At 40.4% G+C, this 27,974-nt stretch overlaps 2 protein-coding genes across 18 annotated transcripts in view; one reads left to right on the plus strand and one right to left on the minus strand.

Moving 5' to 3' along the window:
• Positions 1–15,088, plus strand: part of SEL1L2 (SEL1L2 adaptor subunit of SYVN1 ubiquitin ligase) — an 89,292-nt gene extending 74,204 nt beyond the window's left edge. For 7 of the 12 annotated variants that reach the window (XM_074949620.1, XM_074949623.1, XM_074949626.1 and 4 more), the window contains 2 exons: positions 1,274–1,402; positions 3,082–3,195. In XM_074949620.1, the coding sequence (XP_074805721.1) occupies positions 1,274–1,402; positions 3,082–3,195 (243 nt within the window). Of the gene's footprint in view, positions 1–1,273; positions 1,403–3,078; positions 3,196–13,728 lie in introns of those variants that run through there. The other 5 variants (XM_074949624.1, XM_074949631.1, XM_074949632.1 and 2 more) reach the window with 3 other exon arrangements.
• Positions 10,758–27,870, minus strand: NDUFAF5 (NADH:ubiquinone oxidoreductase complex assembly factor 5). 6 transcript variants are annotated; one of them, XM_074949643.1, is made up of 11 exons: positions 27,565–27,858; positions 25,756–25,796; positions 24,044–24,107; positions 20,636–20,683; positions 20,415–20,518; positions 19,999–20,038; positions 17,594–17,791; positions 15,523–15,583; positions 14,418–14,501; positions 13,952–14,034; positions 10,758–13,773 (listed from the first exon to the last, which is right to left on the minus strand). In XM_074949643.1, exons 4-11 carry the CDS (start codon positions 20,651–20,653, stop codon positions 13,687–13,689), a joined length of 675 nt encoding a protein of 224 aa, XP_074805744.1. In that variant the 5' UTR covers positions 20,654–20,683; positions 24,044–24,107; positions 25,756–25,796; positions 27,565–27,858; the 3' UTR covers positions 10,758–13,686. The 6 variants fall into 6 exon arrangements, with proteins under 6 accessions (XP_074805744.1, XP_074805741.1, XP_074805743.1 ...); XM_074949638.1 differs by having other exon boundaries at positions 11,674–13,773; positions 27,543–27,870; XM_074949640.1 differs by lacking the exon at positions 24,044–24,107 and having other exon boundaries at positions 27,543–27,641.
• Positions 27,871–27,974: the final 104 nt, after the last annotated feature.

Consider the following 27,974-nt stretch of genomic DNA (forward strand, 5'->3'; position numbering starts at 1 on the left):
TTTGCAGATACAGACTAACACGGCTGCTACTCTGAAACCTTTCATTGGTCTGGACATTCTGAAGAGTCTTTGACTAGGCTTCAGCAAACATGAAGCAGCAATTGTCTGACAACTTGCAGATGCCATTGTGATATAATAGCTCCATGGATCACACTTTGAGAACCATTATATTAGAGATAAAACCCGTTTCCTTTTCCAGCCTCTCCTAAGTGGAATCCAAACATACTAGTGTTCAAATTTTGAAACCTTGGAGTGGTATTTAAGTTAGGCAAGATTAATTCAACTATCTTTAACTGAAATACTGCACGTTCAGTTAAGAATGGATAGTATTTTTGATCTTATGGGGAAAAAGGAGTGCTGGAATTGTAGAAGAAACCCTGTACTAGCAATATTTACAGCCTGATGTCTGAGATCAGAGTAAGTTTGAGATAAGCATCCAAATTGAATTTCTACTCATTACTAATAATTATTAAGTAGAAATTTGCAGACAACTATGCATTAAAAATAAGCTAAACAGGAGAAACTAACCAAGAAGAGATGATGAGCAGCACGAGCAACCACACTTGACAAGCCTAGCTAGATCAATGCCTTTCGAAAGATTCTAGTACTTTACTAACTACATAAATATTTTACCAAAATGTGCCTTGCTGAGAAAGTAGCTGATGGGGCAAAGTTACTAATTGGTTCTATCACGACATGAATATGCTAGCTAAAATTGAGGGTATTAGACTAAGAAATTGTCCATTAAATTTATGGACTAATTTTTGTATACATCTAGTTATTAAATTTTGTCAGAAAACTAGATAATTGAGTGGCTGTATTTCTAGTTTTAGATTTAAAGAATTACTGCTTAATTAGATAATTTAAAATGTCTGCCTATTTTAAGTATCCAGGATCAAATGCTGACTTCAACTTGACTTCCTACTGAATTCAGAAGACCATTTATACACACAAGACAAATGAACTGAGAGGTTGTGGGGGTTGAAAATGAGTTTGTAGAAAGTAGGCACACAAATTAAATGTAAACAAAATTCATTTTTATCTCATGCCAACATTTATACATGAATCTAAGGTTTATGCGTTTCAAGTATTATTACAGCTTAGTATATCCTTTATGATACACTAAGCTACAAAAATACGTGAAAAGCAGAAACCTAAAAGACAAACAGTAGAAATGCTTTGAAGATTAGCTAAAGCATCACAACATTCATTTAAGCAAATTCCACATGTTCTAAGTAAAAGAGACACACACCCTCTTTTTTTTTTTTTAAAGGATATACATTTGGCTAAAAGGTGGTATGACCTCGCAGCACAAACAAGCCCAGATGCTTCCATTCCAGTGTTCTTGGCACGTATGAAGCTAGAAGTTAAGCTTCTATTCAGTGAGATGCAACTTTTCAAGGTAAGTATGATTTGGACATACTGACATGCTTTTATCAGGGCCAATTCCGATATTTTTCTTGTGAAATTGCTTTTTTACATTCTATTGTATACTTTTAGATTTGCTTATTGCACCTCTTCCAGATCCTGGGTATATTACATAATAAGTCCTGTTTCAGTAAAAATAGGCCCACCATAAGACTTGTCATGCAAATTGCACGATCTATTCTCTCTCCATCCTCACACCGAAATTTCCATTTGTACAAATGCAGAACACCCTACAAAAACAAAACCCACAATTTTAGTTGTAAATTAAAGTGCATGTGACTTGAAGCCCCTCAAATCTGTAGTTTGACTTCAAGTCTGCCAAGTTTAGTGGCAATGCAGTGCCCTTATGGTGAAAAGCATCAGCTCATCAGGACTTGGGAGCACATTATGCTCATCTGAAGGGAGAGGAGTCCTTGCTTATTCTTAAGCAATCTCCTCCCAAAAACCCAGGAGTAGCATAGTGCTGATGAGATCCAGGGGACTAGTCCAGTCATCTTTTGCCAGGACACAGATTTAAACTGTAATAAACCTTTCCACAATGGATTCCTTCACGTCCCTCCATACCTTGATTAGCTATTAACTAGAAAACCCAGCTGCTTGTCCCTCCACTTCACACAGTGAAAGGAAGTACTTCTGCTCACCTATTCTGAAACAACTCCACCAAATCCTATCAGAATCTGAGGTTTGGGAATATAACCTATAATCCCAGTTTCCCTAGGAATAGCATTGGTTCCTTCATGCAATACTGGTAGTTTGAAGCTGTTCCTATACTGCCTCCCAATCTGTTGGGGATTTCCACACAGTAAGCAAGCTGGGTGCTGCCTTGGAGACATGCAGGACTTGTGCACCCCATTACAGATGCCCTATACACAAAGCAAAAAAACAGGTAAACTCAGAATGTCTGTTTTATAGAATTGTGGGTTCAAAAAAGAATTAGATAACTTCATGGAGGATAGGTCCATTAATGGCTATTAGCCAAGATGATCTGGGATGCAACCCCATACTCTAGGTGTCCTAAGCCTCTACGGGTATGTCTACACTGCAGTTAGATACCGCCAACTGGCCTGTGCCAGTCGACTCAGGCTCACAGGGCTTGGGCTAAGGGACTGTTTAACTGTGGTGTAGATGTTCTGGCTCAGGCTGCAGCCCGAGCTCTGGGATCCTTCCACCTCGCAGGGTTCTAGACCCTGAGCTCCAGCCCAAGCCTGGGCATTTACACTGCAATTAAACAGCCCTGCAGCCCAAGTCAGATGGCACGGACCAGTGGCAGCTTTTTAATTGCAGTGTAGATATACCCGAACTGCCAGAACCTGGGAGCAGATGACAGGGGATGCATCGTGCGTAAATTGCCCTGTTCTGTTCATTCCCTGTGAAGCACCTGCTATTGGCCACTCTTGGAAGACAGGATAGTGGGCTAGATGGACCATTGGTCTGACCCAGTATGGCCATTACGTTCTTATTATAGGCTTTATTCTTCTGTGCTTACCATTTTATACAACTTTCCCTGATTTAAGTTTACCAATCCTAGCATTGTCTAAAACCTCATTAAAAAGAGCATAATGCTTTCATTTTACACTTTTTAAAAATAGCTTCTATTTTGCATGTAAAAAAGTATTCTCTGTGTTGCTGAGCTCTTCCTTTCTGTCCTAGCAGTTTACTTCAAGTTGGAAAATGTCAAAACTGGACACTGTGCTGCGACCACACTGGGATCTGTTTGCACTGGTAGTCATAGTTATTTTGCTTGTACTACTGATAAGAAATAGGTAGAACTGGGAAAATGTTAACGTGAAAATCTTTTGGTAGTTTCCTTTATATTCTAAATAAAAATTCTATTACTCATTTTTCTAACATTTCCTTCTAATACTTATGGAACAAAGTGAAAATACGTGTAGCTCTAGGGAAAGTTAGTAATATTACAGAAAATTAGGTTCTTAATTTAAAATGGATAATTTGCTTACAGAAACTAAAGCCTGTCAGTACAGCAAAATCTTTCATTTGCCCGCTGATGGACACATACACAGCAGATAACCAGCTATCCCAATTCTCAGGCGTATGCTGTGCAGAAAAAATCCCTTATTTCATAAGTTACTTAAATATTGTCTACCTGCTTATTTTAAAGAATTATAGTAAAAGATCAGCTCAGTGTGCCAACATGCAAAAGGAAAGCAGAAAGAATTAACAGAAAGCTGCCAGTTGGAAGCTAGACAGCCAACAGGTTTTAATTACTCTGAATGGGTTCACATGTTCCATTTCAACAGACCAAATATGCCATTAATCCATTGTTCAGTCACTGAAATAGTTTCTCTGCAGTTTGTAACCAGATTATGGCTCTAATTAAGTAGGCATGACATTCACTAGAGTTTCTACTAGCTAACAGAGAGCCTGGTCCTGCATTCATTGTTAGTGGCAACATATTCCTGGACACCAATGGTGGAAGATCAGACCTCTAGCATGACACCGAAGAAAATCATTTTTCTAGAGGAGAAGACTTCTGTATGTGTGATCATTTTGTATCTGTGCTGAACATACATCACTTGTTTTGTCAAGCCACCAGTTCCTTTTCTCTTGAGGCCTCAACAAACAAGCACGATATTTATCTCCTATTTAATGCTACTAGTAGCTCCTGATTTGTGATCTAACTTCTGTCAGTTCCTCTTTGTAACTTCTGCCCCTCTTAGGAGTAGTAGTTAATATGTGCAGGAAATAATAAAAGGCCAGATTATTGCGCTCATACTCATCCAATTAGTCACACTGATTTCAGCTAAACCATGCCAGTGATTAAGTGCCCCTGAGGATGAATAAAGGATCCCCAATCTGGCTCCAAAGGACTTGTATCTTGGAAAAATAGAAGATAAAATGTTTGTTAAATGAGTGAGACCAATTTTAAAACTTTTACATTTTTTAAAATAACACATATACACAAACGTAAAAAGAAGATATTCCCAATATTAGCAAACACTCTAATATATTGGCAAGAACAGCAATATCAAAAATGAACTAACATAGAAGTGGAAGGTTTTTTTAATTAGACCATGAACTTGCACTGAACCAAGCAGTGCAGACAATACAATCAACAGGATTTTTGATTGTGTGCACAAGTTTCACTTACTTAGTTGACCAGGGGAACAAGAATCTCTTTACAATATAGTGGTGAGAGCACATCTACAAAGAAAAACAAATTGGATGGCATTCAGAGAAACATCAAGTGATTAATGGCCTACAGACACTGATTTACTGCATGAGTTACAATTAGGAAAAAATGCTCAAACATCAATAACCCCCAGAAGTTCTAAAATGACTAGTAATTTTGCATGCAGAGCTCAACATGCCTTAAGGGGCCTGATTTTCAGAAACTGAGCACCTGCCCCATGGAAAAAAAGCAGTTATTTTTAAAGATATCAAATTGGGCAGTCAAATTGAGGCCTCCTAGCAGTACTAGTCACTTGTGGAAAGTTGTCCTAACAAAGATTTTCAAACACCTGAAATTCTTCAGCACTAAGGAAATTGTAAGGATGTTAGAATTTAGGGTAATTGAACAAAGTTAAAAGAAAAGGAGTACTTGTGGCACCTTAGGGACTAACCAATTTATTTGAGCATAAGCTTTCGTGAGCTACAGCTCACTTCATCGGATGCATACTGTGGAAAATACCGACGACGCTTTTATACACACAAACCATGAAAAAATGGGTGATTATCACTACAAAAGGTTTTCTCTCTCCTGCTGGTAATAGCTTATGTAAAGTGATCACTCTCCTTACAATGTGTATGATGATCAAGGTGGGCCATTTCCAGCACAAATCCAGGTTTTCTCCCCCCCCCACGCACCCCTCCCAAAAAACCCACTCTCCTGTTGGTAATAGCTTATCTAAAGTGATCACTCTCCTTACAATGTGTATGATAATCAAGGTGGGCCATTTCCAGCACAAATCCAGGGTTTAACAAGAACGTCTGAGAAGGGGGGGAGGAAAAAACAAGGGGAAATAGGTTACCTTGCATAATAACTTAGCCACTCCCAGTCTCTATTCAAGCCTAAGTTAATTGTATCCAATTTGCAAATGATTTCCAATTCAGCAGTCTCTTGCTGGAGTCTGGATTTGAAGTTTTTCTGTTGTCATATCGCAACTTTCATGTCTGTAATCGCGTGACCAGAGAGATTGAAGTGTTCTCCGACTGGTTTATGAATGTTATAATTCTTGACATCTGATGTGTGTCCATTTATTCTTTTACGTAGAGACTGTCCAGTTTGACCAATGTACCTGGCAGAGGGGCATTGCTGGCACATGATGGCATATATCACATTGGTGGATGTGCAGGTGAACAAGCCTCTGATAATGTGGCTGATGTTATTAGGCCCTGTGATGGTGTCCCCTGAATAGATATGTGGGCACAGTTGGCAACGGGCTTTGTTGCAAGGATAGGTTCCTGGGTTAGTGGTTCTGTTGTGTGGTGTGTGGTTGCTGGTGAGTATTCGCTTCAGGTTGGGGGGCTGTCTGTAGGCAAGGACTGGCCTGTCTCCCAAGATTTGTGAGAGTGTTGGGTCATCCTTCAGGATAGGTTGTAGATCCTTGATAATGCGTTGGAGGGGTTTTAGTTGGGGGCTGAAGGTGACGGCTAGTGGCGTTCTGTTATTTTCTTTGTTAGGCCTGTCCTGTAGTAGGTGACTTCTGGGAACTCTTCTGGCTCTATCAATCTGTTTCTTCACTTCCGCAGGTGGGTATTGTAGTTGTAAGAATGCTTGTTAGAGATCTTGTAGGTGTTTGTCTCTGTCTGAGGAGTTGGAGCAAATGCGGTTGTATCGCAGAGCTTGGCTGTAGACAATGGATCGTGTGGTGTGGTCAGGGTGAAAGCTGGAAGCATGTAGGTAGGAATGGCGGTCAGTAGGTTTCTGGTATAGGGTGGTGTTTATGTGACCATCGTTTATTAGCACTGTAGTGTCCAGGAAGTGGATCTCTTGTGTGGACTGGACCAGGCTGAGGTTGATGGTGGGATGGAAATTGTTGAAATCATGGTGGAATTCCTCAAGGGCTTTTTTTCCATGGGTCCAGATGATGAAGATGTCATCAATATAGCGCAAGTAGAGTAGGGGCGTTAGGGGACAAGAGCTGAGGAAGCGTTGTTCTAAGTCAGCCATAAAAATGTTGGCATACTGTGGGGCCATGCGGGTACCCATAGCAATGCCGCTGATTTGAAGGTATACATTGTCCCCAAATGTAAAATAGTTATGGGTAAGGACAAAGTCACAAAGTTCAGCCATCAGGTTAGCCGTGACATTATCGGGGATAGTGTTCTTGACGGCTTGTAGTCCATCTTTGTGTGGAATGTTGGTGTAGAGGGCTTTTACATCCATAGTGGCCAGGATGGTGTTATTAGGAAGATCACTGATGGATTGTAGTCTCCTCAGGAAGTCAGTGGTGTCTCGAAGGTAGCTGGGAGTGCTGGTAGCGTAGGGCCTGAGGAGGGAGTCTACATAGCCAGACAATCCTGCTGTGAGGGTGCCAATGCCTGAGATGATGGGGCGCCCAGGATTTCCAGGTTTATGGATCTTGGGTAGTAGATAGAATATCCCAGGTCGGGGTTCCAGGGGTGTGTCTGTGCGGATTTGATCTTGTGCTTTTTCAGGGAGTTTCTTGAGCAAACGCTGTAGTTGCTTTTGGTAACTCTCAGTGGGATCAGAGGGTAATGGCTTGTAGAAAGTGGTGTTGGAGAGCTGCCAAGCAGCCTCTTGTTCATATTCCGACCTATTCATGATGACAACAGCACTCCTTTGTTAGCCTTTTTGATTATGATGTCAGAGTTGTTTCTGAGGCTGTGGATGGCATTGTGTTCTGCACGGCTGAGGTTGTGGGGCAAGTGATGCTGCTTTTCCACAATTTCAGCCCATGCACATCGGCGGAAGCACTCTATGTAGAAGTCCAGTCTGCTGTCTCGACCTTCAGGAGTCCACCTAGAATCCTTCTTTTTGTAGTGTTGGTAGGGAGGTCTCTGTGGATTAGTATGTTGTTCAGAGGTGTGTTGGAAATATTCCTTGAGTCGGAGACATCGAAAATAGGATTCTAGGTCACCACAGAACTGTAACATGTTCATGGGGGTGGAGGGGCAGAAGGAGAGGCCCCGAGATAGGACAGCTGCTTCTGCTGGGCTAAGAGTATAGTTGGATAGGTTAACAATATTGCTGGGTAGGTTGAGGGAACCATTGCTGTGGCCCCTTGTGGCATGTAGTAGTTTAGAAAGTTTAGTGTCCTTTTTCTTTTGTAGAGAGGCAAAGTGTGTGTTGTAAATGGCTTGTCTAGTTTTAGTAAAGTCCAGCCACGAGGAAGTTTGTGTGGAAGGTTGGTTTTTCATGAGAGTATCCATTTTTGAGAGCTCATACATTGTAAGGAGAGTGATCACTTTAGATAAGCTATTACCAACAGGAGAGTGGGTTTTTTGGGAGGGGTGCGTGGGGGGGGAGAAAACCTGGATTTGTGCTGGAAATGGCCCACCTTATCATACACATTGTAAGGAGAGTGATCACTTTACATAAGCTATTACCAGCAGGAGAGAGAAAACCTTTTGTAGTGATAATCACCCATTTTTTCATGGTTTGTGTGTATAAAAACGTCTTCTGTATTTTCCACAGTATGGATCCGATGAAGTGAGCTGTAGCTCACGAAAGCTTATGCTCAAATAAATTGGTTAGTCTCTAAGGTGCCACAAGTACTCCTTTTCTTTTTGAAAGACAATGAGAATGTATTTGCATACTGTGTGAACAGACCCATCAAGCTAACAAGGGAGAGAGACAAACCTCTCACTATCACAGCCAGGGAGAAGATTGACAATCACATGTCTAATTTTTATTCAATTGTAGTGAAGGAGTCAACAACTAAAAAATTTGCATTTTAGCAGACAACTACTCCAGCAGGGAAGAAGTAGCATGCCACTTCCTTCAAAACAGTCTGCATTGTTGCCTACCTCACAAGCTACACACACACTTTTATCTGGAGGTATCCTTCAGAAGAAATCCATTTCAAAGGGTCATTGGACTATAAAATAGAGGGGCCAAGAAACCCCTAGTTATCTTTCACCTCAGAAGATGAAGGTACCAGCCTTTTGACTTTGGAGGATAGACGCTGAATCAGGAGTTTGGTCAGCCATCTTGATGGAAATGTGGTGAGGATTTTACCTTGAACCAAGTCTTACTTGTTAAGTTTAGTTACCAGAATACACTTTATCTTTATTTCTCTTGCAACCATTTCTGAGTTTAATCCTTATACTTGTACTCACGTAATCGCTCTTTATAATTAAATAAACTTTTTTATTTTTAATCGAAACCAATCCAGTACTATGTTTGAACTGGTTGGTAACCCTAGTTAAAGGAACAAACTGTTGAATATTGACTTTTTGAAGGAAAAAAGACCCTTGAGAGTCCTCTGATAGTTCCAGGACAGGGCTGAACATTTCAGAACACATTTTTGGGGAAACTGGGGGCTGGGGGGAGTGTGGAATCCCTTACCAGTTGTTAACCAAGTCTGGTGGAGACCAGTGGAAGTCTGTGGTATTGCAGGCAGGCTCCAGGATCCAAACTGTTGGCCCAGGGCTGCTCAATGTGTAGACATAGTGCAAGCTTGTTGTTGACTGTGGGCATTCCAGGCAGAGAGCTATAGTAGCAATGCATTGTGAGGCACTCCGGCTTACAGGGTAAGAGGTGACAGTGTTCACTAGTCTGGATTGCACCCCAGACTCTGACTGTTTCCCAAGGGCTTGACCTTGTATTTCCTGTACACCATGAGCTCCCCCGACTTTAAAGGTGAATTCCGGATGCACAAGGAATGTGAGGTCATATGCTTAAGTTACTAATTTAAAATGCAATGCCTCATATGCCAGGATCTCCCCCTATTCCAGTAAGCTTAGATAAAACTCTATGTACATGTTTTCTGTGCAAAACACTGCAATCATGCCTACCGATCATAGTTGTCAGATCTTGATCTTCTTTGTATGTATTTCCTCTTTAAGAGATTCTCATTACACTTGTATTTTGATTTTGGACTGCTTTAGTCTTTGACAAAGCCAGAAGTAATCATCTCCCAGCATGCATTTTGCTTTATCTTGTGCCTGAACTTAAAAAGCAGCTTTCATGCATTAAATAAAGTATCTCGTCTTATAACAAAAGACACATTGTCACCCTAACAACTGCTTGGCATTTAAGGCATTTATTTTGCAACAGCTGATTTTTTTTTTAAAGTATTTAAACAGCTCTAAATTATACCTAGCCTGGGGAATTGCATATCCCATTTTGGCTAAATGTGGTTTGAGAGAACTAAGATAAAAGACTTAAACCCTAAACATGGAGATGATTAATACTGAAAGTTTAACACAGTTCTAACTACAGACATCTCTGTCTGTATCGTATTTAAAAATTCAAAGTAAAAGTATTAGTTTGCAGGCGTATGCTGAAATATAGGTCACAAACTAGTAAACCAGTATTATAGTGGGGAGTATATTTATTTTTCCTTTTTAAAGGAAAAGGGATAAATTGAACCCATTAAAGCTTTCAGTTCTATTCATTAACAGAATCTAGAACACCCTGAAGCTGAAACATCAGAGGAAATGTTAGGGAAGCAGAATATAATCACCCAAATTAGAATTTGGGCGGAAGAGCAGGATTTGCCCCTTTACTCTTTCAAGAAGTGTCATGCTCTGAGCTTAATATTGCAGTACTGGTTTTTTGCACTTAATTTATACTTCATAATCACTACTGGTAACACTGTACATACTTAAGCCCTGAACCTAAAACCACTTATGTGCATACTTTGTTATCCTTTCACTTGAATGTGACTACTCATGTGCTTCACGTTAATTAAACACATGCAGGGCAAAGGCCATCACTGAATGTTCGTTAATGAATGAAAACAACGAGGATGGCTACCACTCTGAAACTGTTAATGAATAAGTTATCACTAATCATCTTTTTGGTGCAATATTTCAGAAGTTGGAGCAGATGCTGCTGAGATAAACTCCTATGTGGTACTTTCTTTGTTAGGGGTGCTAGCAACCTCAGTCTTAACCCAGGGAAGGAAGTGGGAAAGTTTTACCATCGACTTCCGTGAAAGCAGGATCTGGTTCATTTACATAATATCCTTGCTCCCGTACCACTTGAAAACCCAAGATACGAGGCTTTTTTACCTGAAGATTTTATAAAGCAGCCCCTGTTCTTAAGTTTGTAAGGTGAATGTTAGCGACATGAATTGCTAAATCATGTAATGTGAATAGTATGAGGAAGTTAAATTAATTTAAGTATTGTTTATTAAGTTTTTAAATATACAAGGAAACAGCAGAACCAATCTCCTGCCTACCAACTCGCAAGGATCCTGTGCAGCACCTACTTCCTCTTCCCTACACCTGTAGCTCCCAGCCTACTCCCAAGTTAGGTGCTCTATCTGTATTCTCTCGTCCGTGCACTAGGGAGGGAAACAGATCTGCAGTTTCTCTGTCCAGCAATGCCCATTTTTCCTATTACCAGTGGCACATTCTTCTTCTCTGCAAAGGAAAGAGAGAGGAAGTTTCTAATGTTTCAGTTCTCTCCTACCCAAGTGCTGATTTAGTGGTAGAGGAACCAGGCACAGCAGCAGCTCTCCTAATTAACATTTCCACACAACATTACTCTTGATTCTCGCTAGTCCCTTCACACTTAACCAGTCATAACCAGGAGTCGCAGTGCTTGAGAAGAAACTCAAAAGCAAAAATTTAGAAAAAATAAATATACAGTACATGCAATTAATGAAAAATCTACATTTGGGAAAACACGTGTTCCTTTCAGTCTGAGTGCATTGTTAATTAGAAGATAAAGAGAAACCCAAGACTTTAGAAAATAGGATGGTTTTTTAATTCTATTTGAAGGTTTCTTTATATGCAGGGTAGACAAACAGTTATGACTTCATTGCTTGGATTATGTTGTACCATTCTGTCAAACTCCACCTACGGGATTATTTTATTACAACAGGCACAATGGAACAGGGTACGTCTACAATAATAACTTAAGTCAACCCATATTAGGAGCAATTACTGCAGTGGTGCATGTCCACACTACCCTCCTGGGAGGTGCAAGTCCTCACCAAGAGTGCTTCGGCTGACCTAAAAGCAGCATGGGGGAGCTGAGAGCCCCATCTCTCAGCTCCGTTGGCAGCTCTCTGCCAGGAGCCCAGCTGCCCACAGGCTCCCAGGGCTTCTCGCCTCTCTGTTTCCTGCCAGATGGTGGTGGAGGGACGCCACGTAGGGCTTCTTGTCCCTGGGGAGTGGGGTCCAGCTGTCCCGGCTTTTCAGCGTCCCGCTCCCCACTTCCCTGAAGCTGTGAAGTTGATGAGAGCGCTAACAGCCACTATAAGTAACACAATGTTTACACAGACACTGAGTCACCCTAATTACACTGACATAATCCCTATGTCTCCCATGGAGGTGCTTATTATGTCATAGTAGGGGACTTACATGGGCAGGACAAGGCTGTAATGTAGACACTGACAGAATTAGGTCGACGTGAGCTGTCTTACAACAACCTAACTGTGTAGCGTAGAACAGGACTGAGTTAAGGCAGTGCTGACAGCACAATGTCCAACTTTTGCAATGCAATCTAAGGCTGAGAAACTAAATATAAAAAGCCTGAAATTAGGTCAGACACACTGTGTAAAAATATTTGGGATTACTGCTAATCCTGTTCACGTGTACTATCCTGTACCTGTAATATAGCAAAGATGTTGCTGTAAAAAATGCAATGAAATACAGAATGCCGGTGCACTTTAGCATTTGTTGTCAGATTACTTTGGTTTGTTATTGTTTCTTGCAATATGACCAGAAAGGACAAAATCCAGCTTTGTGTTGTCAGGAAGAAACAAGGATTTTATTACCTATAAAAAGCACCTAGTTCATGCTCTTTGTCTCCCATTTTCTATTACCAAAAAGCCCATTTGGTGCTATTCAGAAACCTGAGAAAGATCTTTATGCTTTTTGACAAGTAGCTACCACGTACGCAGAATTTAATCAAATTCCTTGGTGGTCAAATACTACCCAGAAAAATGCTTATTAACTCAAAACCAAGATGTTCCTCCTTCCTGATGTCAGTGATATTACTCAGCCAAGGAGAGAGAAGTTTCTGTCTATGAGAGAGAGAGAGAAACACAAGAGACTTCTTGTCTTCCAGCCCTCACTTTAGGATTCATATCATGAAACTAGACCCGCCACAAAACTAATTTCGTGTTGGTGAATACTTATTCCACTGTTACTAACTAAAGAGCTAGTGTACTTCACTTATGGACTAGTATGTTTTCTACATGGGTTCCACCACATCGACTAACAGAATGTTGCATAAGCTCCCTAGGCTGAATAACCCGGTTGTCAGGCTACCACCTTGGTACTGTCCTTGCCCTTGATGTGATGTTTGGGGTATCTTGAACATTACTGTAGGTGATGTATCTTTCCCTCATCTTTTCTTTAAAGCACTAGAATGCAAGTCAGTATAGAGACAAATAGCATTGCCATGCCTCATTGATGTAGTGTTGCTCAAATAATTAAGTAAAGAATTAGGCTCCAATGATTGCATTTCCTGGGTCCTTTCACTCAATGCACACCATGGATCACTGTTGCTAGAAAATAATGATTCACAGAAACTGTTTAGTTGTACATACTTTGAAGAAAGATACTTAGCTGAGCTCTTCAGCAAGGTATTTTCTCTCACAAGTATGGTTTCCTTCACTTCTCTTTACATGCAGGTCAAACATGAGAATTTCAACACTTGATGGCCAAGTGTTTTTACCCATATTTTGAGGCCCCCAAAGGGAAAAAACAGATCTTCAGACTACTTATATATTAAATTGGATCTATGTATTTCCAGATGTTTTTTCCCTATTAGTTCAGTTGAAATTCCTGTTCACTGCCCCAGGCAGATGCTCTCTAATATCATATCATTACTCCCAGAGTACATAAATACTAACAAAAAGTTACCCTCTTTGGAGCAATCTTTAGCACCGAAATGGTGAAGACAGACATTACATCTGAAAATGATCAGTTACCAAAAAAGAAGTTTCAACCTTCTATTAATCTTCCTATAGAAATTTTAATAGATACCATGTTGTTCTCTTACTAATATGCACTGAACGAAATATAAACCGAGTCCTGTAACCACTTTATTAGCTCTTCAAAGTGACATAACAGGAGAAATCTGACAACTGTAGAATATCTGCAATGCAAAGTTCCACAAAAGAGCCAGTACAACTGTAGCCATTGGATGAACTACTTTTTCTCTCCTGAAATAAATTCATTTATTTTTGCCAGATCGCCAAATGACACTGTTGCAGAACCTCTTCGGGCAGGTCTTGCCTGAAAAACAAACAAACAAGCAAGCAAGCAAAGGACTCGTCTTTATGTTCAAAACAAATCACACCAGCCTTTAAAAAAAGCCCCTTAGTTGCTTAGAACAAAAAAAAAAGGGGCTATCTTATGAAATATGGGAGTTACTGACATTCGAGCATAAAGCAATGGATAGGCTTCATGTTACCTGTGACTCTTGGAATTTCCAGCCTATCATGTAATAAATCTGAAATGTAGCAGGTACTGAACCATCATTACTTCCATACATTTCTATTAAAAAGAGAAATGGGTTTATATACATTGAAGAATTAAGTATGAAATGTTGAATCTGACAATGGTTTTTGCTAAAAGCAACTATACATTTTTGAAAGCTATTTTTACTGTGAGGAAAGGGAGACCCTTAAAATTCTGATTGTAATAAGGGACAGAAGACAAGATGAGATCCCAACCATACAAAATGTGAATCTATTTCAAATCTACTGTAATTACTATTAAAAAGTTATTACAAAAATAAATGGTACTTTCGTGTTAACAAAACAGAAAAGACACGTGTCTTAGATAAGAAAGGTCAAAGAAAAAAGTAACATGGAAAAAAGATATGTTCACAGAACCAATGAAGGCTAAAAAGATAGCTATTAAATGTGTACTTTTACCTTGATATATTGCCGCAGCTGCCAACATGGTTTCTCTGTGTAGGATAGGTTTCCTATTCCAAGAACAGTTACTCTCTCCCATACCTAAAAATATGTTTCAGCTTTAAAAAAAGAAGATACAGCATACACCATGAGTTTGAAATTTCATGTGTAAATCACACGTTTATATTAAGTCAATACAGAGGGAGAATCCTCCAAGTTTTACCATAGAACGGTACAGCATACAGCGATTTGATTGAAGGGAACATCTACTTTACATTGCAAAAACGCAAAAGCCTTGCACAGCTTGTATTACAATTTATGGTTTATAAAGTTAGCCATTTCACTATATTATCTTCCAGAAGAGTTATTCTGCTAAGTATTGGTCTTGATTTTTTTAAATAAGCAAGTTAGTTCGCTTATTTCCAGAAGTTGAATACTGATGCTTAAGCCTATCCCCTCCATTATTATTTATAGATTTTTAAAAAAAGAATACTAAACAGACGTACAAAATGACTATATAGAGCAGGGGTGGGCAAACTTTTTGGCCTGAGGGCCACATCGGGGTGCAAAACTGTATGGAGGGCCAGGTAGGGAAGGCTGTGCCCCCCAAACAGCCTATTTTATTTTTGAATGCAGTTTTTTTGGTACATAATTCTACATTTGAATGTTTAACTTTCATGATAAAGAAATAGCACTACAGTACTTGTATTAGGTGAACTAAAAAATGACTTCTTTTGTTTTTTACAGTGCAAATATTTGTAATCAATAAATATGAAGTGAGCACTGTACACTTTGTCGTCTGTGTCATAATTGAAATCAATATATTTGAAAATGTGGAAAACATACAATGTATTTAAATACATTGTATTCTATTACTGTTTAATCGCTTGACAGCCCTAATTAATATGTAAATTCAGACATTCCAAGGCTAGAATGAATAATTCTTCCTAGTCAAGAACTTCACAATTCTCAGATAACAGGAGAACTTTTCTGCAAAGGTTTAGCTGGAGTTAAGAAACAGGCACAACCTCTAGCCTTTCCAAATCCTACCACACCTTGCTGTATTTAGCCAATCAAGATTTTGAACAGTAACCTACATGCTATTTCTGAAAAATGTACTTGCCTTGCAAATCTTCCATGACCTCAAACATCCCTGGATAGTTGACTTGAATTTCATCAGTATCCTAAAAAATGTTGAATTCAAGTGTATAAATAACTGAAGCAAAACAAGAGATTGCTCTATGAAAAGAAAATAACAATTTGCAAAAATATACAACTTGTTTTACTACTTCTCTCCCGTTAATGCAATATAATCACACTTTAAGAAAAACACTACACATGGATAGCCATGTCTACGTTCCTACAGAAATATATTTAGTAACTCAAGTTGAATCACCAAATTCAGATTAAAGTGCCATTATAAGCAAAAGGAAGAGAAAAATAGCAATTGACTGTTAGTGTCTTACATTTTTACTAGTAGGGTTGAAGTTCTCAAAAAAGTTGTGTGGACCAGAAGCTAACCAAGCCAAGCCCTGCTGCACCTCTAGGTGCAAAAGCACCACCTCAGCTGATATCAGTAAATTATAACGGTGCTGGGATCAGAGGAAGGCTAAAGTAGCCAGGTGTCAAAACTACAGGATTTTATATAAACAAGTTGAATTGTAAATAGAAATAAAGAGGCAAGCAATTCAGTGCTGCCAAATTCTGAAGCAGCTGATGCTATGGTCTTCAAGGGAAGCAATGGATTATTGCCCCTTGTAATGCACAATCAGGAGATGGATGACAGAAGGGAGTTTCACATCCTAAAGGAAACACTGCAATCTCTTACCTATTGATTTTAAAACAGTATAAGCCACTCTACTACCCAAAATATAGAGTATCCAAAACTACTCTGACACTTCAAACCCCTTTTGCAAGTGGTATACACAGTCCACCGAATGGAGATGTCAGTCTCCATAAACTACAAGAGTTGTTTTACACTGCCCAAGTAAAAGACCACCTTCTGCAAGTCCACTTCCATGTACGGGGTTTTAAACATTGTGAAAGTACATGCATATAATATTCCAATCTCTATGTACTCAAAAGTTTAAACATTTTGAATATAATTTCTTTTGTGGTCCATATTCCTAATATCAGTGTGTAACAGTCCTGTCATGAACAGCAACAGATCTAATACGTTTATTGTTCTTCAATGCATTACTAAATTAAAATTATAGCAAGGTTCAATACAAGTTCAATCAAGATACTTTTCATACAGAACACACAGTACTTAATTACAACACATCTACATTACTAAGAAAAATGAGCAATTGACTTAAACCAGAACTGTGGGTTCCCACATCTCTGATGAATCAGACTACTTAGTTAGGCACCTATGTCCATATTTAAACACCTCAAACATGTAAATTGAAAATATTTACCTCAATTAATGTTAAAGAAAGAAAAGGTTTAGTTCGTTGTAAAGCTCAAGGCATGTAGTACACAATTATGAGGCAGCTTTAGGAGTCTGGGCACAATTGTAGTTTTGTGACTGACTATCAACTAGGCCATATCTAGTATGCCTAGTAAATGCACTCATTTAATTAATATGCTTATATATATTTCTTTAGTTTCATAAAAACATTAAGATGTTTTGGACAGTTAATTTCAAGGTGAGTATTACAAGTTCATGTGGTTTGTCATTCACCAACTTCAGTTTTTTATTTGCACCTATCACTGTAGTCACAAGTTTTCACCTAATGACATGTATTACTGCTAGTCTCGGCACCTATTGGATCTATGGAGCTAGAAATATAAAGAGGGAAAATCACTATCACCTTAGCTATGACATCCATCTCTGATTTAGTCAAGTCAGACTTCCTTGTTAGCAAAATTAAGAGCCGACCACTTATGCTTAAGACAGAACTAATTCATCTTCTCCACTGCAATTTCCTAAAGCTTTGAAACCATGAACACAGATCAACAGTACATTTCTGTATTAGTTTCCATGAAGATAACCTGCCTTTGCTAAAGGATCATGCTGTCTCTCCCATGGAGATATGCCATGCCCAGGTTATTTGCTCTATTCCCTCCCTATTGAAAGGCTAATACGAACAAACCAACATCATTTATCCTAGAACCCAGGGAGTTTAGTATTACTCATTGGCACCACCGTTAATTTTCCAAACTATTCCACTCCTCATATTGATAATTACCACAGTCAATGTGTTAAAGCCAGCTCTTCCCAGCAGATGTCCTAAGTCAGTGACATCAACGAAGGGAGATATATGTGGCGAGAATCCTCCTTCTCTTTCCAGTTCTGCTAGCTGCAAAGAGCAGCGAAGTTCATACAGAGTTTCTCCTCCAAACATGGCACCAATAAATACTCCATCTGGCTTAAGGACTTGATGAATCTATAATACAGAAAATCTGCTTAATATTAAAGGTCTGCTAATGTTACTATTTGGTACAAAGTTCTTAAAAGTTTTCTTTTTGCCTCTACAGAAAGGATGAAACAGTAAGGTCGCTGAAACAACTGAGTATCTCCTCCCCTTACTTTCCAGCACTTGAAGAATTAGGGTTAAAGAAACAAGAAGCTTAAAGTTGGATGTTTTATTTCTGTTGGAGGTTCCATTTTTAGTTCATTTTATACAGGAAATATTAAAATACTTGGTAAGACTAGATAAAATAAATGAAAGTGTCTGTTGTAATCAATTCAATCTGCTGTCTGAACTCAGCAGTAATCCGCACTTGTAAGATACCTTAGTCAAATTTATCACACACTATACCAAACACTCATTCAACACAATTTGTTTTTAAATTGCTGCAATAGCAAAATGCAACTGAGTGAAATTTAATACCAGATTATGATTCAGGGCCCAGTCCAACTCCCACTGATTTTGAAAAGGCAAGGCACGTGTACTTTTAAACTGACCATTTTCAAGCAAATGTATCTGATTTTGTATGCTGAAACATAAGTAATTGTGTACACAAGATCGATCTTAAGCGTGTGCCTGGATTTCTGAGAAGAGTATCGGGTTCTATTAACATAAGGAGGTCCAGCCAAAGTTTTTAGTAGCATAACAGGCTATAAAATCTTCCATATTGAACCAAAGTCATCATTTTGCATTTGTGCCTCAGAGCAATTCCCAAGGAAACCAAGTACTACCAAATCACATTAAATTCAAAACATGCCTATGGATAGGCAAGACTATTTTATCTGCATGGAAAATTCTTAACGGACACAAGAACATCTGCAGCTATTTACTTGTGAACAGAAAATACAGTAGGACAGGTTATGTATGTTTGCTATACTTTCCCCAGAGGTGTATTGTAAATAGTTTGAATTTTAAGAGTTTAGGACAGAGAAGTAGAATTCTCTTACTTTCCTAAAGTGATTTTTGTTCTTGTGAATGAGTGACAAGTGGAGGAATCGGCGATAACAGTCTGTTCTTAGACCACGTAGTAGTATAACCATCTCTGATCCAGAGAAACCCCTAGGTTGAAAGAACATTTTAACACTCGAACTCTTGAGCTCCTCTTGTGAGAATGCCAACAAACTTCGTAAGTATTTTGCTAAGCATAGAAAACTGTCCACTATGAATGGACAAATAAAATAAGTAAGGTAACAAACAGATAATCAGACTTATCAGATAGTAACAACTTTCAGTCACCACATGCCTCACATGAATTCCAACTAATGCCATCAAGGTAAAAAGGCTCTTGACTGATACCTATTCCTTGAATGATCCAGTTCTGATTAAACAGATGATAATTTATATAAAATACGCAAGTGATCTGACTTACAAAGTAATGTACGATGCAAGATAGTGGGGGAATTAGTAGTATTTAATCAGGTTATCAGCCAAGATGTGTTATTCTGCGCTAATGTTGAGACATTTGATCAGCTAGTCAGCAGACACCACCATTCAGTAACTAGCATCAAGTATATATGGGATAAGTTTAAGAAGTTAGCTGCAAATCCATTACTTTAAGCCATTGGTCCAAAAGTTACATAGTAGGAAGTGAGTCATAAAGCACAAGCAGCTTTTAACTAAAGAAAATTCCTTTGTATCTAGCTGCAATTTGAAAGAGATTCTGATGTAAGAAATGCTTCTGCATGGAAAATTGTTGCAATCTAAGAAAGTTAAATATAACATAATATGTTTTATCAACTGCTTTGAGACTGGAATGTGTGTACAAGTTGTTATATGTTTGGTTATCACTCAGTAAGACGTGTTCCATGGATTAATCCGAATGACAATCTTAGCAAGGTATCAAAATCAATATGGAAACATCAATTCACAGCTATTAATTTTGTCATCACATGTATTTAAACCCATATCAATACAAAGTATGTGAAGAGTGGTGTCATTTCTTTTCTAGTTAATGTCTCATAGTAGCAGAATTTGAGTCCTCTTAATGAAGGACAACAACAAAATGGGTGGACAGTATTAAAATCATATTTAATCAGACTTCTAGGGATATGACCAAAAATATTTCAACGCAAGCTGTCCACACATATCTTAGAAATAAGCAAAAGAGGAAGGAAATACACATGAGAAGTAACTGCAAACCAAAATTTGTTCTGATTACCGATAACAGCAACAGTTTTTCTTACCTCTCTAAAAGCTCTAGGAAGGTCATTCACCCAATGCAAGCTAAAATACAAAGTGTACATTTTATTAAGAGTTAAGTGGTGAATAAAATTTGAGTAAAGGCAAGTAATTGTCACAGCAAAAAACATTTCAGAAGCCAAAAGCAAAGAACTATCATCGACTCTTCCCCAATAAAAGTTTTTAATGTAATTCTACAAGTTGTCAAATATCTGCACAACAAATTTGATAGTATTCTAAGAGTGACCACATTCATATACAGTACTATCAAAGATCTTTAAGACTAGAAAATGCCTGACTGTAGAAATACCATTCAAATGCCATTGCCTAGTTAAACCCTTTATCTTCTTTCCCAAGAACATCACTATCCCCTTATCCGATTTTACAAACATTAAACTTCAGTGAAATGATTAATACAAACCTTAAACTGCTAACAACAAGATCAAATGTGTCTTCTTTGAAGGGAAGGAATTCTTCATCAGCTACAACACTGACAGTGGGGATTTCAGTTTCCATAGTATTTTTCTAAGTCAGGTTAGAATAAATAGATAGAATTTCAAACTGCATTTGATGCTATATTTCTTTTGTTTCTCAGTATTGTGGAATTAAAGCATAGCAGGCAGAAGTCAGACTGCTACTCACCAGAGCATTCTCTGCCATATCTACTTGAAAAAGTTTTTCAACCGTTTCCTGAAATAAGAAAAATCTGTCAAATATTTAGATTTATAAACCAACAGGAGGCAATCTCTCTGAACACTTTAGGTGTCTTACAAATATTTTAAATACAGTAAATAAAAACAGACAACCTCAAAAATAAAAAAAATCAACTATGCATTTTCCCCACACCTTCCCCTCCAACAATACTTGCTTCTTCAGCATCCCTCCTAATCAAGCCACACTGCCAAGCATGTGTTAAGGTCAACAGATTTGTGCTATTTCAGACTGGGGGAAGGGCATAATACAAATGTAAAAAGCGCTCACAGAGGAAGCCTTGCCAGAGCCCCCACCTCTTATTCGGAGATAGGTCCATCTTAAGATCTCATCCACGGCAGTATGGCATGGAGAAAAAGTCTCAGGTAGGAAGGTTTGATAGGTTAATACCAACACCTTCAACTTCACCCAAAAACCCACAGGAAACCAAGTGCAGATCATGGAGCACTGATTGATACACATTCAGGGCAAGAAACTCCATTTATCAAGGAGGTGGTGGGGGGTTCTGCACTAGCTTTAGTTTCTGAAGAGTGTTATGGTGTATCCCAATGTGTCCATCATATCAGTCTAGCCTTCAGATAACCAGGAGATGCATTATGATGACAAAAGCCATTAAAAAAATTATAGTGAAGTACTGGAGAAAAAGTTAGTGTTGGGTGTCATGCTACTGTAGCATAAAGAAAATCCAGGAATTACAGTTTTAAAGTCATTACAGACTTCATTTACACTATGCACAGCTTTGATACTGTACACGGTTTTAAAATTTTTTACTTTAATCACTTTGTCTACTCCAGTCAAGGTTAGTTTAATCTGCTACTTCAGAATCAGATGAATTAGCCTTAAAGCTTCTCTTTATGCCACTACAGACTAGACGCATGGATGTTCTGTATACTATCACCAACTGAACTTATCTACTGAAAAGCACAATGTTGCCTCTGAAGAGTTGGTAATTTAGGAAGACAAGGTAGGTGAGGTAATATCTTTTTTGAACCAATTTTTGTTGGTGAAAGGTGGAAGCTTTTAAGCTACTCAAAGCTCTTCTTCTGGTCTGGGCTCTAAGCATGTACCTTCCACCAACAGAATTTGGGTCAATAAAAGATATTACCTCACCTATCTTGTCTCTCATATCCTGGGACCAACTTGGCAACAACACTGCAAACAACTGTGTAAGACTGTATTTTAAAGTATTTCATAAAAGGCTGAAATAAGAGACTACCAAAAAGAAAGAGATCCCCAGTTTATCTTATGTGCTAAAATTTAATTATGGCCTTACTGGTTACTTTCCAGCAAGGAAGTCTAGATACGGGGGAGTGGATGATAGGACCTTTCATCTTAAGAACACCAGTTCAAGTCTGACCCAAGGTGCTATAAACTGTAAATTACCCTTGTCATAAATATAAAGGGAAGGGTAAACCCCTTTAAAATCCCTCCTGGCCAGAGGAAAAATCCTCTCACCCGTAAAGGGTTAAGAAGCTAAAGGTAACCTCGCTGGCTCCTGACCAAAATGACCAATGAGGAGACAAGATACTTTCAAAAGCTGGGAGGAGGGAGAGAAACAAAGGGTCTGTGTCTGTCTATATGCTGCTTTTGCCGGGGATAGAACTGGAATGGAGTCTTAGAACTTTTAGTAAGTAATCTAGCTAGGTATGTGTTAGATTATGATTTCTTTAAATGGCTGAGAAAAGAACTGTGCTGAATAGAATGACTATTTCTGTCTGTGTGTCTTTTTTGTAACTTAAGGTTTTGCCTAGAGGGGTTCTCTATGTTTTGAATCTAATTACCCTGTAAGGTATCTACCATCCTGATTTTACAGAGGGGATTCCTTTACTTCTATTTACTTCTATTTCTATTAAAAGTCTTCTTGTAAGAAAACTGAATGCTTTTTCATTGTTCTCAGATCCAAGGGTTTGGGTCTGTGGTCACCTATGCAAATTGGTGAGGATTTTTACCAAACCTTTCCCAGGAAGCGGGGTGCAAGGGTTGGGAGGATTTTGGGGGGAAAGACATGTCCAAACTACGTTTCCCAGTAAACCCAGTTAGAGTTTGGTGGGGGCAGTGGATATTCCAAGGACAAAGGATAAAATTAATTTGTACCTTGGGGAAGTTTTAACCTAAGCTGGTAAAAGTAAGCTTAGGAGGTTTTCATGCAGGTCCCCACATCTGTACCCTAGAGTTCAGAGTGGGGGAGGAACCTTGACAACCCTGATGATTCAGTGATCTGTGTGAAAGGAATCAGTGGACTCAGTTCCATTCATAATGGGAAGAACCACTATTGCAATTGGTATCTTTGTTGGAAGTTTTAACTGAGGTGACAAAAACTGAATTATCTAGTCTCCTGGGCAGTGATTGGGGGGATGGGAGGCACAGCATCAACCCCCGCCCCAAGGCCACCAGCAGGAGCTGGTCCGTCTCCCCTTCAGGAGCCACAAACCCTGTAGGAACAGGCGGCCAGCATGAGTTCCCCACCTTCCTGGGGGTGGTGGGGCTTGGGCTTCAGTTCTGGGGTGGTAGGCAGCAGGCTCCATCCCTTACCTGCAGGGTTTCGGGCTCCAGCTCTGGGCTCACCCCCCGGCACGTCTCCCCTGACACCTGCTGCCTCCTCCAGTCCCCAGCCTTGCAGCAGAACCCCAGGCTCCCATCCTGAGCTCACGCCCCCCCCCCCCCCAATCATCCCTGACCCCCAATACCTCCCATCACCCCTGGGCCCCTTACCCACCTCCCCATTCAGGGCTTAATTTGTTCCCGTGCTTGCCAGGACTGAGTAACTCTGCTGTGAAAAGTGATATTAACAATCCCAACTAGCTAGCAAGTCTGCTGTGGAAAATATTTTTCACAGTAGCAGACTTACTAGCTAGCAAGTCTTTAAAAAAAAAAAACCCACCAAAATAAGCAAAGCACCTTATTTGTATTTCTAGTCTGTTTAGGTCCAGTAAAGAATAGACACAACTGTACATTATTTTTAATTGCTGAGACAGCAAAAAAAACCCACAACCCTACATAAATAAATTACAATGATTTGGACATGTGTATGTGCATATTTATTTGTTTTTCCTAAAGTATTTTAGGAAAAATTATCAGAGCGGGCACCAGCAAGAGTTGGTGGCTACACTCTGAGGCCACCCAAAAATTTGTTGTGAGAACCCCTGGTCTAGTCTACATCTTTCATGGCAATACATTTTAGAGGTGGGGGGTATCACACCTCTAAACTGTGACTTAAGAATTAAGAAGCAACAAGTTACCCACAAGATATGGAAGAATCTCTAAGTTTCATTTGCGAACAGCACAGCATTACAAGAATGATTTGTACTATTTTTAGACACAAGCACAAACATACAGTACCTTGTTGAGATACTGAGCTATGTAGCCACTTCCACAACCAACATCCAAAGCAAGAGGGAACGTTCTAAGCAAAAGAATTTGTAAATTCCTTAGCATGCAAGTAAAACTACTATATTTCATAAATTTATGAAGTTCCAAATATCTTTTCTGACTAAATATGACTTCAATTAATGTCAATATAAACAGCTCAAAGTCATTTTCCTTTGGTGTATATTGCCCATATTTCCTTTAATGACACTTGATGCATGTAACTTGAGGTCTATTTTCCCCCATTTACGACTTCACGTGTGTTTTCTTGCCACAATAATTCTAGAAAATAAAAATATGCAGCTTCATTATAGGTCCGGGGCAATACATCGACCATAAAAGATATGCTAAGTCTTTAACTTTAATTCAAGTTTCTATAGAATAAAACGCTGGCTTCCAAAATAAGTGAAAAGTTGAAAAGGACAGGAAGGACATCTGACACGATTTTAAAAATCCACTTTCTCACTTAACAGTAGCAAGCTTCTTCTACCAACGGTGAGAGTATAAGCCATAAACTTCTGCAGAATTAAAATTTGTGAGCCAGTGTAAATCCATGTAGCGCTGACTTCCTGAATTGCAGACATCTAGTTGTACTGCCTCTGCTGCTGCTGCTCACAGCTTTGTGATACAGCAGCAAAGCACTATTTACAAGATGTTCAGTTTCACTGCTACTACAGTAGAATCTCAGCTTTACGAACACCTTGGAAATGGAGGCTGTTCGTAATTCTGAAATGTTTGTAACTCTGAACAAAACATTATGGCTGTTCTTTCAAATGTTTACAACTGAACATTTACTTAATACAGCTTTGAAGTTTAACTATGCAGAAGAAAAATGCTGCTTTTAATATCTTAATTTAAATGAAACAAACATAGAAACAGTTTTCTTGCCTTGTCAAATCTTTTTTTAAAAACTTTTCCTTTATTATTTTAGTAGTTTACATTTAGCACAGTACTGTACTGCCCCACTCCCCCAAACTTTGCAGCAAGCTCTTCTTTTTCTCCTGCCATCTGAACAGGGATGAAAGGGAAATGACGGGGGAGAACTCCACATTCCGACATCTAATAGCCACAGACCGAAACAAAAGACTGGGCCCCCTATATAGCATTCAGAGACAGCACTCTAAAAGCGATCCCACCCATCTTCCCACTCCCCCTTTGTGTGTGGGGCAGTGAGGAGGGCACACATGCAGCACGGGGAGACTAGGCCAATAACTAGGACATTGCCCCGGACCTTGCTCAGCTTCTCCTCAGCTTCCCTAATAACCTGTGGCCAAAGGGAGTCTCATAAGTTTGCCAGCTCTGATATTACGTAAATACTGAAACACCTGAGAGGTGAATTTTTACTCAAGGGATACTATAAATCTAAGAAGACCTACAATTACTGTAACTGAAAGATGAGATATATATTTTTTTTTACTCTGTATATCTGAGTGTATCTATCTATAGTCAGCTTCACTGTTTTTCCTGAATATTCAATTCCTTTCCTTTCCCCAAATATGGGCCTTACACAACACAGGAGTAGGGAAAAAATAAAATGTAAGAAAATGTGTTGATTGAACCACAAAAATTAGCAAGGGGACTCAAACAGATATAGTACTAGAATCTACTTTAACTCATGCCTTTAACTGGGTAGGTTCCAGAGTCAAAAGATACTGGAGATCTCTCACTCAAGATATTTAACTTACCTGGCTATGTCAAACACCCGGTCTGCTACTCTGCCACCAACCTAGAGAATTGCAAGAGATTAAGATACAAGCATTATAAATAAGAATTAACCGTCAGCTTCCCATCCGTGTTCTCCCTGAGGGTAGAAAGTTCTTTTTTTGTTAGCAGTGCAGGGTGGGGACAAAGGAGGAGGGGCTGTTAGAGGGTCAAATCACAGAATCCTGGGCCTGGTCTACACTAGAAAGTTGTCCCAGTTAAGCTCACTTTTTTTTCAGTACAGCCTTGCATGCATCCACACTTAATTTTGTTACCTACCAGCAGAACCCTCCACTTCTTCTGGCGTAGTTTTGCTCCTTTTCAGGAGCAAAGCCCCCTGCTTGTATAGTTCTATACAAGTACAGTACCAATGTGGACATGCACAAACCTATACCAACATAAGCAGTACACCTGCAATCCCACAACACAATATTCCCTTCAGGAGCAACCTGTCTGGTAGCACTTCCAGACTGTGCTGCTCAGGAGTCAAAGCTACCAGAAGTCTACCTCGCATTATGGCACTCCCACAGGAACAAGAATAACAGCAGCAACTTGGCAAAAGAGATAGCAAAACGCATTCTCCAGCAGGAGTCTCAGTGCCTTACAAAAGGGGAAGGGGAACAGAAGGTGAGGGAGAATGAGTCTTAAGAGTCACCTGCCTGACCTGTGTCTTTTATGAACTGTGTGCTTTACGTATCAGGGATCCTACCATCTCAACTATAAGCACTGTGGACACTGCATCCTGAAGAGAAGGAACCCCACACTCCCTGCCTCTCCCCACAACCCCAGCCAGCAGACAAGGAAGAGGTTTCAGCATGAGCCAGAAAGGGGATAACCAGGTGGAGTACAGCCAGGATCTGTTCAATACCCACCAGACCCTGAACACCTTACACTGACACCCTTTACCTCTGTAGGAGGGAGATGCATGTGATCATTAATACTGTACTCCACTGTATAAACCATAATGTATGTGGATGCTACTAACCGTTGGCAAGTGTGTGTTGCATGTTCACAAAAGCCTGAAAGAGCTGAAGTGGTATCTGCCTATATATCCTGTACAGCCGCAAACAGCATTTTCATTACTCCTTTCCCCATCCATCCATTTTTAGTTATAGGCTCAGGCAAGTGGTCACACATTCTCCAGGCACCCAAATTAACCAACTACTACCCCAGATTATAAACCCAAATCTAGCACCCCGCTTATCCTCATTTTCCCCACCTTCTCGAAAGAGGAGACAAGCACAGGAGTGGACAAAGCGTCTTGTAAAAAGAAAAAAAAAAAAAACCTTCCTATGGCACAGGCCCGAACAGCAGTCCAAGGCCAGGCGGGTACCAAAGGAGCGAGGCAGGATGGACAATAAGCGAGTTCACGCCGTCGACGTCGTGGGGGCTGCACGTACGGGTGATTTGGTGTGTGCAGGACGCGGCGTCGCCCTGCTCGGCGCTGCGGAAGCCGTTTGGCCGGGGACAGACCCAACTTTTAACGGCACAGCTGCGAGTGCGGGGAAGACGCCGCGTCCCCCGCAGCAGGGGCGTCACCTCCTCCTTGCCCCGCCCCGCGGCAGGCCGAGGGCGTGGCGGCGGGTCTCCCAAGGGAAGGGGGTCACGGTCCCACCACCCCTCCCTGGCCGCAGAGACCGCCAGGGCGGGCGGGGCTGCTCCCCACCCCTCTGCCCTCCGGAACCGGGGGACAGGCGGCCGAGGGCCCGTCTCCTCTTCGCGCGGGGCGGGGTCCCGCCGCGAGGAGCGGGAAGCGGGAGCCCGGCCTCACCTCCTCCCTCAGGTAATCGTACTTGGCGGGCTCGGGCTGCAGCGCCGCCCAGTTCTTCTGCTTCCGCTTCAGCTCTCGGTCGAAGGGGGTCCGGGCCCCGGAGCCTGGCGAGGCAGCGGCGGCTTCCCCGGACGCCACCCAGAAGCGACGGCACCAGCAGCCCGAGCTGGCCCCTCGGAGAAAGGAGCCGGGCTCCCTGAGAAGGGCGGCGGCCCTCATGAGCGGGCACGCGAAGGGTACTCGCTCCCGCGGAGACAAGCGTCCGCCCGAGCAGGAGGCACTGCGCAGGCGCTGAACTCCCCCTGCCCCCTTCCGCGGCGGGCCTGACCGCGGCCAATAGGTCTGCCCCTACCACGCACGAGCGTCACCTCCGGGAGAGCGTGAGCTGGAGAGAGCTGCGCATGCGTACAAGCTCGAGTGACACGAACCCCA

Source organism: Natator depressus, chromosome 3 (genome assembly GCF_965152275.1).
Source record: "Natator depressus isolate rNatDep1 chromosome 3, rNatDep2.hap1, whole genome shotgun sequence".
Taxonomy (NCBI): Eukaryota; Metazoa; Chordata; order Testudines; family Cheloniidae; genus Natator; species Natator depressus.

Coding starts and splice junctions, on each gene's coding strand:
- NDUFAF5 (XM_074949638.1), bottom strand. CDS start 27,761: ATGAGGGCCGCCGCCCTTCTCAGGGAGCCCGGCTCCTTTCTCCGAGGG. Junction 20,684..24,043: donor TAGCTCAGTATCTCAACAAG/GTACTGTATGTT, acceptor TTCTTATTTCAG/GAAACGGTTGAAAAACTTTT. Junction 15,584..17,593: donor GCTTTAACACATTGACTGTG/GTAATTATCAAT, acceptor AACATTTTTTAG/GATACTGATGAAATTCAAGT.